The sequence below is a fragment of the Oncorhynchus kisutch genome, linkage group LG22 (genome assembly GCF_002021735.2).
Source record: "Oncorhynchus kisutch isolate 150728-3 linkage group LG22, Okis_V2, whole genome shotgun sequence".
Taxonomy (NCBI): domain Eukaryota; kingdom Metazoa; phylum Chordata; class Actinopteri; order Salmoniformes; family Salmonidae; genus Oncorhynchus; species Oncorhynchus kisutch.
Window position 1 is genome coordinate 4,496,608 of NC_034195.2, and position 12,154 is coordinate 4,508,761.

Below are 12,154 nucleotides of genomic sequence, written 5' to 3' on the forward strand. Positions count from 1 at the left end.
ATAAACACCATGGGACCACGCAGCCGTCATACCACTCAGGAAGGAGACGCGTTCCGTCTCCTAGAGATAAACGTACTTTGGTGCGAAAAGTGCAGATCAATCCCAGAACAACAGCAAAGGACCTTGTGAAGATACTGGAGGAAACAGGTACAAAAGTATCTATATCCACAGTAAAAACGAGTCCTATATCGACATCACCTGAAAGGCCGCTCAGCAAGGAAGAAGCCACTGCTCCAAAACCGCCATAAAAAAGCCAGACAAAGATGGTACTTTTGGAAAATGTCCTCTGGTCTGATGAAACAACAATGGAACTGTTTGGCCATAATGACCATCGTTATGTTTGGAGGAAAAGGGGGGATGCTTGCAAGCCAAAGAACACCATCCCAACCGTGAAGCACGGGGGTGGCAGCATCATGTTGTTGAGGTGCTTTGCTGCAGGAGGGACTGGTGCACTTCACACAATAGATGGCATTATGTGGATATATTGAAGCAACATCTCAAGACATCAGTCGGGAAGTTTAAGCTTGGTTGCAAATGGGTCTTCGAAATGGACAATGACCCCAAGCATACTTCCAAAGTTGTGGCTAAATGGCTTTAAAAAAACTTGTGACTCTACTGGACTTGTTCTTAAAATGCACGACTTGGACTTGACTAAAGACTCGACCCATTCTACTTGGGAGTCGTTTTCAGACTTGGACCTTGTGACTTGAGACTTGCTTGTGACTCAAATAACAGTGACTTGGTCCCACCTCTGCTAAATCAGTACAGCCTGTCTTGGCTCATATTGTCTTGGCTCCCGTGGTGTGAAAAGGGATGCTCAGTTCTGAGCTTCACAGATAGTGGTTTCCTTGTATCTACATGGTAGGAGTAATAACATGTCCTATTTCATGTTATGGGGCAATGTATACTGGGCTAATCTATAGACTATGTAGTAAGAGAGTGGCTGGCCTGAAAAATATGGGGGGACAGATGAGATGAGCTTCGGGGCCTTGTCCAATGCAAAGGGGGTACTTTTCCCAGTTATTTCCAATATCTAATATATCACACAGAGACAGTAATTATAGCAGGTATAAAGAGTTCAAAAAACGACTTTACCATATTTACAAAAAATGGATGCAATGCCATCACAGCCTTTCTATTTGGTCGAAATTAATAAAGGTTCTCTGGCGCCATCTACTGGAGAGGTGCATCCACTACAAAGGTTACACTTCCGTTTTTCAGCGAAGGACGTGTGCACAAATGGATGATGCTGAGGAGCCCGACGCAGCATCCACTTGACCCTCTGTGTTGAATTGTTTGTGCATTCGTGTTGCCTTTTAATTAAGTACATTTACCTGCAAAAGCAACCGTGCGGCTGTAACAATGTCGATGTCAACATTTCAAAAGGTTACGCTCGTGTCTTGTCTCGTGCTCTGCGTTGCTCTTCTGCTTCCGAAAATGCTGCTAGGCGGAGGGAAGGGTGCACAGACCGAGGGTAAGGTTTAACGCTCTAAAAATGTTAAATATCTTTATTATTCTAGCTAACTATTATAGATTCGTACGTAAGCTTACCTTTCCTTGCATTTTAACACTTTTTTTCTGCACATCGTCGTTTATTTCTGGTTATCTTTGAATAATACCAGCTACATCCCTACAGAGGGCGCTGTCATCACCGGGGAGGAGTGGTGGGTCAGCTGTTTGTTCACCCGCAACAGCCTGACTTTATGTGAAAAAAAGTTCAAATCGGAGTCCCGCACCCGACCCCAACACGCATATATAGAAATTGCGCTACAGGCTTCTGTCAAAGACCGGGGGACGACTTTTTAACTGGGTGCAGGATTTTTTTGTTGCCTGATTTAGATATGTTTCTGCCTATAATTTCCGAGATTTTGGTAGGCTATTTGTTAGTCAACTTGTCTATCAATTAGGTAGAAGAGAAGCTTGCATGTAGGCTGTCATTATGGTGCCCTAAAATACTAAATAAACCCATGCTCACCAGAATAATGTCATAAATCGATAGAATGAAGGCTTCAATCTAGTTGACATTGGTAAAGTGTTCCCTGTCATCTTTCACGGAGCAAAGACGTTTAGCGACCAGGGAGAAAATGCAATAACTCGGTGGAAAAAAAATCGGTGCAAAATTTCCAATTTACATCAGTTTGACCAGTTGTAAGGAAATATAAACCTTTGGTTGAAATACTATCAGCTTTTATGATGCTGATAAAGATAGATACCATCTGAGGTGCTAGCTGATCATTCACATTCTCTCAAGATGCTAAAATAAAGAAATCATATTTCTCTACTCCTGTTCCCAAGTAAACATTTTGTTTACATTTGGTGTACTATTTTACTGCAAAAAATTCTGCAGGACTTAATATAAAAGCTATGTGAGAGGTTATAGGTTTTACAGTCAAGTGTCCAGATTTCAGTTTCCCATTTAACCCATCTGAACAGTAGGCTTCCCTTGTAGTGCCACAGGCCTATTTGAAGTACCCATCTTGTGACTTGTCGAATTTGTGTAGCGCCTCACAATCATCACACATAACATAGCCGGCACTGCTGTCGTCCTCTCCTTCCACTTCACCAAATCTTTCCCAAACAGTAGCCTACTTTTCTGGCCCTCCCTTCTCTTTATTTTCAACTCTCCATTTTGCAGCTTTCCTCTTATTGAATTAAACTCCGTGGATTGACGTTAACTTTTTTGGCCTGTTCCCAAAAGCATTTGGCGATTGGCATGTTGGCTATTTGACTCATGTACAGTTCAGCCCTAAAGTTTAGGCTTATGCACTAATGCCATATAGTCAAAAATAACCTCAATGTAGCCTAAAGACATAAATTGCACAAGAATAATACATTTATGGATTTATTAAGGTATTGTCTCTTTGTTCAACCCGCCCGCCCTTCATCCAACACAATATTTAATTTCCGTAAACCCATCCACCCTGTATTAGCAAGGCTACCACAGCAGGGTTACCTTATCACAACAGCGTAAGTCCAACTCAAGTTGTTATTCCAGTATATCCAGTATGTTAATTCCAGTATATCACAGTATCGGGTTCATCTACCACATTTGCTTTGCAGGTTCAGGACGGTTTCCTCCCATGGTGCACCGGCAGATGGCTCCGGACAGTCAGGGCCAGAGGGCTGCTGGGTCCACCAGGGCACACAACACCGAGGCTATCGCCAGGGCTAAGGGGGGTGGGGGCACAGGGGTAGGGACCGGGGGCAAGTCCAACCTGGCAGGGCAGATCATCCCCATCTACGGCTTTGCGATCCTTCTTTACATCCTCTACATCCTGTTTAAGGTGCGGTGTTGTGGGGTTGACATAGGATACATGCATACACGCACAGACAATAGGGCTGAGCATTTTAAAGAATGTGTGTGTTCCAGTACTCTCATGAAAATGATTTAGAGGACAGGCATGTTAGCGTTTTAAATGTGCAACGGGGCCGAAGACAAAAAGTTTGCATGCAAAAATGTATCGAATACAAACCGTAAATCAAGTAGTCTGGCCCAGCCCTAACATGCGTACACATGCACATACTAGGAAGACACGCATGGAAACACAGTCCATTGTATCCTATTCTCACAGAAAAGGTCCAAATCAAATGCTCATTTATAATCTGCGTATGTTTAAACCCTTAAATCCTATTGTTGAAGAATGTTTTTTTTCTCTTCTCAAAAGATAACCTCAAAGGGGAAGTGTGCTGTACCTACTGAACCCAGATTTCCCTCAGTGAGAGCAGAGAACCGGAAGAGAAAGATCAGTGAGTTACAAACTAATCTCACGATTCTTAAATCGTTCCTCTTTAAGAATCAGTTATATTGGTAACTCTATAGAAAGAAACAGCATCATTCATTGAAATAGTTTCTCTCTAAAACATACAGTCGTGGCCAAAAGTTGAGAATGACACACATATTCATTTTCATAGTCTGCTGCCTCAATTTGCATATACTCCAGAATGTTATGAAGAGTGATGAGATGAATTGCAATTAATTGCAAAGTCCCTCTTTGCCATGCAAATGAACTGAATCCCCCAAAAACATTTCCACTGCATTTCAGCCCTGCCACAAAGGACCAGCTGACATCATGTCAGTGATTCTCTCGTTAACACAGGTGTGAGTGTTGATGAGGAAAAGGCTGGAGATCACTCTGTCATGCTGATTGAGTTCGAATAACAGACTGGAAGCTTCAAAAGGAGGGTGGTGCTTGGAATCATTGTTCTTCCTCTGTCAACCATGGTTACCTGCAAGGAAACACGTGCCGTCATCATTGATTGCACAAAAAGGGCTTCACAGGCAAGGATATTGCTGCCAGTAAGATTGCACCTAAATCAACCATTTATCGGATCATCAAGAACTTCGAGGAGAGCGGTTCAATTGTTGTGAAGAAGGCTTCAGGGCGCCCAAGAAAGTCCAGCATGTGCCAGGACCGTCTCCTAAAGTTGATTCAGCTGCGGGACTGGGGCACCACCAGTACAGAGCTTGCTCAGGAATGGCAGCAGGCAGGTGTGAGTGCATCTGCACCCACAGTGAGGCGAAGACTTTTGGAGGATGGCCTGGTGTCAAGAAGGGCAGCAAAGAAGCCACTTCTCTCCAGGAAAAACATTAGGGACAGACTGATATTCAGCAAAAGGTACATGGATTGGACTGCTGAGGACAGGGGTAAAGTAATTTTCTCGGATGAATCCCTTTTCCGATTGTTTGGGGCATCCGGAAAAAAGCTTGTCCGGAGAAGACAAGGTGAGCGCTACCATCAGTCCTGTGTCATGCCAACAGTAAAGCATCCTTAGACCATTCATGTGTAGGGTTGCTTCTCAGCCAAGGGAGTGGGCTCACTCACAATTTTGCCTAAGAACACAGCCATGAATAAAGAATGGTACCAACACATCCTCTGAGAGCAACTTCTCCCAACCATCCAGGAACAGTGGTGACGAACAATACCTTTTCCAGCATGATGGAGCACCTTGCCATAAGGTAAAAGTGATAACTAAGTGGCTCGGGGAACAAAACATTGATATTTTGGGTCCATGGCCAGGAAACTCCCCAGACCTTAATCCCATTGAGAACTTGTGGTCAATCCTCAAGAGGCGGGTGGACAAACAAAAAGCCACAAATTATGACAAACTCCAAGCATTGATTATGCAAGAATGGTCTGCCATCAGATGTGGCCCAGAAGTTAATTGACAGCATGCCAGGGCGGATTGCAGATGTCTTGAAAAAGAAGGGTCAACACTGCAAATATTGACTCTGCATCAACTTCATGTATTTGTCAATAAAATCCTTTGACACTTATGAAAAGCTTGTAATTATACCTCAGTATTCCATAGTAACATCTGACAAAAATATCTAAAGACACTAAAGCAGAAAACTTTGTGGAAATTAATATTTGGCCACGACTGTACAATCAAATAGTTTAGCTTCACTTCAGACAATGCCACCGTGAAAGGTCTTAACTGACCCTCTCTCCTCCTCTCGCTCTCCTTCTCTCTAGCGGACTTTGAGCTGACTCAGCTGCAGGATAAGCTGAGGGAGACAGAGATGGTGATGGAGAGGATTGTGTCCAAAGCCAGCTACAGTCCTGAAAGGTTTGTTGTTTACCTGGCCAAAGTCTTGCTCCACGGACATCTCTCATTTATTCTCGTTTCAGTCTCTCTTTGCCAAAACCAAAACACATATATTCAACTTTTAAAAAAGATATTCGGGGTCTCTTTCCTTTCCCACCTTACACCATTTTTGCCAAAATATTGGATACATTTTTTTTTTTAAATTTAGGAAGAAAATGTTGTTGAATACAATCTGACTTGAACAATGTATTTACATTGCTATTAATGTGTGTACTTAACTGTTATTGCATGTACCATTGATTGAATTAGCATACCTGTAATACATTCTAATGGGTAGACCCGAAGACATACCTGTAATACATTCTAATGGGTAGACCCGAAGACATACCTGTAATACATTCTAATGGGTAGACCCGAAGACATACCTGTAATACATTCTAATGGGTAGACCCGAAGACATACCTGTAATACATTCTAATGGGTAGACCCGAAGACATACCTGTAATACATTCTAATGGGTAGACCCGAAGACATACCTGTAATACATTCTAATGGGTAGACCCGAAGACATACCTGTAATACATTCTAATGGGTAGACCCGAAGACATACCTGTAATACATTCTAATGGGTAGACCCGAAGACATACCTGTAATACATTCTAATGGGTAGACCCGAAGACATACCTGTAATACATTCTAATGGGTAGACCCGAAGACATACCTGTAATACATTCTAATGGGTAGACCCGAAGACATACCTGTAATACATTCTAATGGGTAGACCCGAAGACATACCTGTAATACATTCTAATGGGTAGACCCGAAGACATACCTGTAATACATTCTAATGGGTAGACCCGAAGACATACCTGTAATACATTCTAATGGGTAGACCCGAAGACATACCTGTAATACATTCTAATGGGTAGACCCGAAGTCATACCTGTAATACATTCTAATGGGTAGACCCGAAGACATACCTGTAATACATTCTAATGGGTAGACCCGAAGACATACCTGTAATACATTCTAATGGGTAGACCCGAAGACATACCTGTAATACATTCTAATGGGTAGACCCGAAGACATACCTGTAATACATTCTAATGGGTAGACCCGAAGACATACCTGTAATACATTCTAATGGGTAGACCCGAAGACATACCTGTAATACATTCTAATGGGTAGACCCGAAGACATACCTGTAATACATTCTAATGGGTAGACCCGAAGACATACCTGTAATACATTCTAATGGGTAGACCCGAAGACATACCTGTAATACATTCTAATGGGTAGACCCGAAGACATACCTGTAATACATTCTAATGGGTAGACCCGAAGACATACCTGTAATACATTCTAATGGGTAGACCCGAAGACATACCTGTAATACATTCTAATGGGTAGACCCGAAGTCATACCTGTAATACATTCTAATGGGTAGACCCGAAGACATACCTGTAATACATTCTAATGGGTAGACCCGAAGACATACCTGTAATACATTCTAATGGGTAGACCCGAAGACATACCTGTAATACATTCTAATGGGTAGACCCGAAGACATACCTGCAATACATTCTAATGGGTAGACCCGAAGACATACCTGTAATACATTCTAATGGGTAGACCCGAAGACATACCTGTAATACATTCTAATGGGTAGACCCGAAGACATACCTGTAATACATTCTAATGGGTAGACCCGAAGTCATACCTGTAATACATTCTAATGGGTAGACCCGAAGACATACCTGTAATACATTCTAATGGGTAGACCCGAAGACATACCTGTAATACATTCTAATGGGTAGACCCGAAGACATACCTGTAATACATTCTAATGGGTAGACCCGAAGACATACCTGTAATACATTCTAATGGGTAGACCCGAAGACATACCTGTAATACATTCTAATGGGTAGACCCGAAGACATACCTGTAATACATTCTAATGGGTAGACCCGAAGACATACCTGTAATACATTCTAATGGGTAGACCCGAAGACATACCTGTAATACATTCTAATGGGTAGACCCGAAGACATACCTGTAATACATTCTAATGGGTAGACCCGAAGACATACCTGTAATACATTCTAATGGGTAGACCCGAAGACATACCTGTAATACATTCTAATGGGTAGACCCGAAGACATACCTGTAATACATTCTAATGGGTAGACCCGAAGACATACCTGTAATACATTCTAATGGGTAGACCCGAAGACATACCTGTAATACATTCTAATGGGTAGACCCGAAGACATACCTGTAATACATTCTAATGGGTAGACCCGAAGACATACCTGTAATACATTCTAATGGGTAGACCCGAAGACATACCTGTAATACATTCTAATGGGTAGACCCGAAGACATACCTGTAATACATTCTAATGGGTAGACCCGAAGACATACCTGTAATACATTCTAATGGGTAGACCCGAAGACATACCTGTAATACATTCTAATGGGTAGACCCGAAGACATACCTGTAATACATTCTAATGGGTAGACCCGAAGACATACCTGTAATACATTCTAATGGGTAGACCCGAAGACATACCTGTAATACATTCTAATGGGTAGACCCGAAGACATACCTGTAATACATTCTAATGGGTAGACCCGAAGACATACCTGTAATACATTCTAATGGGTAGACCCGAAGACATGGGTTCCCAAACTATTTTGGCCCACGACCCCATTTTCATAACCACACATAATATATATATTAACAGCTAATGTTTACTTTTATTTGGGGCTATGGCAGTCAATTGAAAAACATTTTAACAGTATTTCTGATTGTCTTCTCAACTCACAAACACATACGTTTAATGTGGGGCTATGACAGTCAATTGCAAATGAGTCTGACAATGTCTCTTATCTCACCACCACTAATGAGATGGGCCGTGCTTGATGCATGTCGCGGCGGAGCTTCTCAAAGTCAGGGGGCGTGGTCGACAGTGCGCACCTCATCTCTGTTGTCACATCCAACAGGGATCGATATTTGGTTTTAATGCAGACAAGAGCACTGAATGCACCTTCACACAGATATGCGCTGGCGAACGGTGAATGCATTGTCTACAGCATTCGGTCATATGGCAGCTCGATCAGCTGTTCCGATTTCATTTACCTGCATGTCAACTGAGCCACGATCGCAGTCAAACGGATTAGGAAGTAGGTCCCAAAGTGCTCTTCCCAGAATTGGTGAGCAGTCACCACTCGTGTGGGACACTTACTGATGCTGTTTTTTGTTGTTGTTAGAAACATGGCACCTCCGATGGAAGGGGGCATGGTTGGCTTTTGAAAGAGTCTCTCCAATAAGAATTATTTCCTCTGAATTCACCGATTCGGTCACTCATCTGTAGAATGTTTTTGTATTCTCTGCATGCTTGTGTTCAGTTTCCCAAATATGTCTGTTACATTTAGACAAGGAGACATGTTCTTTTCATTACGCAGAAATTCAACCAAGTCTGTTTTCTTTTTTACATCCATTGTGAATGACAATAGTTTGTCTCTCAATGCAAACTCAGTTCGTCTCTCTTAGCAAACTCCAAGTGGGCTGTCATGTGGATTTTACTGACGGGTGGCTCCATCTACCATAAAGGCCTGATTGGTGGAGTGCTGCAGAGATGGTTGTGCTTCTGGAAGGTTCTCCCATCTCCACAGAGGAACACTGGAGCTCTGTCAGAGTGACCATCGGGTTCTTGGTCACCTCCCCTTCTTCCCCAATTGCTCACTTTGGCCGGGTGGCCAGCTCTAGGAAGAGTTGGTGGTTCCAAACTTCTTCTATTTAAGAATGATGGAGGCCACTGTGTTCTTGGGGACTTTCAATGCTGCAGAATGTTTTTGGTACCCTTCCCCAGATCTGTGCCTCGACACAATCCTGTCTCGGGGCTCTACGGACAATTCCTTCGACCTCATGGCTTGGTTTTTGCTCTGACATGCACTATCAACTGTGGGACCTTATATAGACAGGTGTGTGTCTTTCCAAATCATGTCCAATCAATTGGATTTACCACAGGGGGTAATCAAGTTGTAGAAACATATCAAGGATGATCAATAGAAACGGGATGCACTGGAGCTCAATTTCGAGTCTCATAGCAAAGGGTCTGAATACTTATGTGCCTCTGCCTCACCACACATTGTTTTCACCTTATCAATTGCAGCCGGGAATATCAAAGTCTCTGCAATAGTGCGTGGTTTCATATCGTAACGGGCCTAGCCATTCACTGTGTGAATGATTCGAGTGCAACGGTCAAGTGCAGCCTTTTCCCATGATCTAAGGGATCACAGTGGTGTGGGCTGGTTGAATGTGATCTTTTAGATTAGATATTATTTTTTTTATGTATTTTTTAAGGTTAACCACATAATGATTTTGAGATACAAAGACGATATTATAAGGTGTGTATGTGTATCAACAACAACAAAAATGTGTGAATATTTTTCTTCCTCTGAATTCTGGAAATTCTCCCACGACCCCATTTTCACATCAGGCACGACTCCTAGTTTGGGAATCGCTGCCTTGAGCATACTTACCTATGCTTCTGCTGCTCTCCCTGCAGGGTGACAGGGGTGAGTGCCGACCAGGAGGAGAGACTGCTTCTCCAGCTGAGAGAGATCACGCGGGTGATGCAGGAAGGCCGCCTGGTGGAGGGGGTTGCCCCCGCAGAGATGGGGGCACAACACTGGGAAGGTAGACTGGGATTGAAGCCCTTTTTCTGTACCACCCCACACCACTGTGGACATTCTTCTAAACAACATTTCATTTGTGCTTCTTTAAATGGAAGTCAAACTTTGGCTCTTTTATGACGTCATTCAAGACATGTCTGAATACGTTATCCACATTCCACAATACGGAGATATACAAGATTTTGGTGTAACGTACAGTAAGTAGGGTTTAGTGCCTCTGAGGGCTGTATGGAAACGTAATGATATACTGTTTATGTATCCATGGTTGAATTAGGTTTCCCAGAGGATCCCCATCCATGCTGGGAAGAGCCATTCTGTGGATACGACCATACCCAGGCGACCAGCACCGAAGAGCAGCCAGATAGGACCGACGAGTGTGGGGCTGACCAGGAGGGTGGGGCTTACCAGAAGGTTGGGGCTTACCAGGAGGGTGGGGACTACCAGGAGGCAGGTAGGGCTGACCAGGATAAGGGTGGGTCTGACCAGGAAGAGGGTGTGGCAAACGAGGAGAGTGGGGTTGACCAGGAAGAGGGCAGGGCTGACCAGAAAGACGTTGGGCTTAACCAGGAAGAGAGCGTAGTTGACCAGGAGGTGGTTGGGATTGACCAGGAAGAGGGCAGGGCTGACCAGAAAGACGTTGGGCTTAACCAGGAAGAGAGCGTAGTTGACCAGGAGGTGGTTGGGGTTGACCAGGAAGAGGGCAGGGCTGACAAGAAAGAAGGTGGGCTTGACCAGGAAGAGAGCGTAGTTGACCAGGAGGTGGTTAGGGTTGACCAAGAAGAGGGCAGGGCTGAGCAGGAGGAGGGTGCGGCTGAGGATGATGTAGGTATAGCTAAGGCAGGGGCTGATTTGAATACTGATGAGGAGGGAGGTGCTGATTTGGCCACTGGGAATGAGGAATGTGGGGCTAAGCGTGATGTGGGTGGGACTGAGGTGGAGAAAGCAGGAATGAACAGGGAGGAGGGTGGGGCCAATGACAAGCTGGGTCTGGCTGATGAAGACAGGGGTGGTGCAGAGGAGGAGCTTGAGTTTACACTGAAGATGCCCACCATGTTGGAGCGAGAGGAAAAGGACGGTGTTAACCTGTCAACGGAGATGTCAACTAGCCGTTCTCGTGTTAGAAGGAAAAGGAACAAGAAGCAGAAGAAATGACAAAAAAAAAACAGTTGATTGACTTCCCCTAAATTCCTTCCTATAATTGGGAAAGTAGAGTGCGCCCCACAAACTTGAGTCTGGCTATGCCCGTCTAGCAACATTTCTTCCTAGCCTCCAATGCTTCCAAACAGGATGGGCCATAGCATGAAGGTTAGCAGTAGCCAGTCTATAAACATAGGATCAAAAAGCTCCACCCGAGAAAGATGGTATCTCTTCCTAAGTGACAGTCTGAAGCAGAAGTCATACCCACAGTATTGTACCAATGCTTTGTTCAGATGTTCACTATCGCATAATAGCTTTGGCACAATGTGCATTACAGTGAACTGAATGATTTGGAAGGCACTGTGCTCCTACGGTCTTGATTCACATCTGGGCTTGAGAGGATGCTTGTTGTCCTCTTAGTGCAATAAACCATCATTAGAATACATGGGAATGATCTTATTTCATGGGTATAAGTTATTGAAAAAGCATTCACTTTAATACACCATTTATTCACTACTGATGACTATATACCCGTATTCACTACTGATGACTATATACCCGTATTCACTACTGATGACTATATACCCGTATTCACTACTGATGACTATATACCCGTATTCACTACTGATGACTATATACCTGTATTCACTACTGATGACTATATACCCGTATTCACTACTGATGACTATATACCCGTATTCACTACTGATGACTATATACCCGTATTCACTACTGATGACTATATACCCGTATGTCAGCATTACAAAAAA

General features: G+C 43.5%; 1 protein-coding gene across 2 annotated transcripts; it reads left to right on the forward strand.

The window, feature by feature from the left end:
- Positions 1-1,213: 1,213 nt before the first annotated feature.
- Positions 1,214-11,841, forward strand: ric3b (RIC3 acetylcholine receptor chaperone b). Of its 2 annotated transcripts, XM_020457127.2 has the most exons (7): positions 1,214-1,474; positions 3,061-3,284; positions 3,666-3,747; positions 5,475-5,568; positions 10,121-10,251; positions 10,522-10,772; positions 10,857-11,841. In XM_020457127.2, the coding sequence occupies exons 1-7, from the start codon at positions 1,363-1,365 to the stop codon at positions 11,397-11,399; spliced, it is 1,437 nt and encodes a 478-aa protein (XP_020312716.1). In that variant the 5' UTR covers positions 1,214-1,362; the 3' UTR covers positions 11,400-11,841. The 2 variants fall into 2 exon arrangements, with proteins under 2 accessions (XP_020312716.1, XP_020312715.1); XM_020457126.2 differs by having other exon boundaries at positions 10,522-11,841.
- Positions 11,842-12,154: the final 313 nt, after the last annotated feature.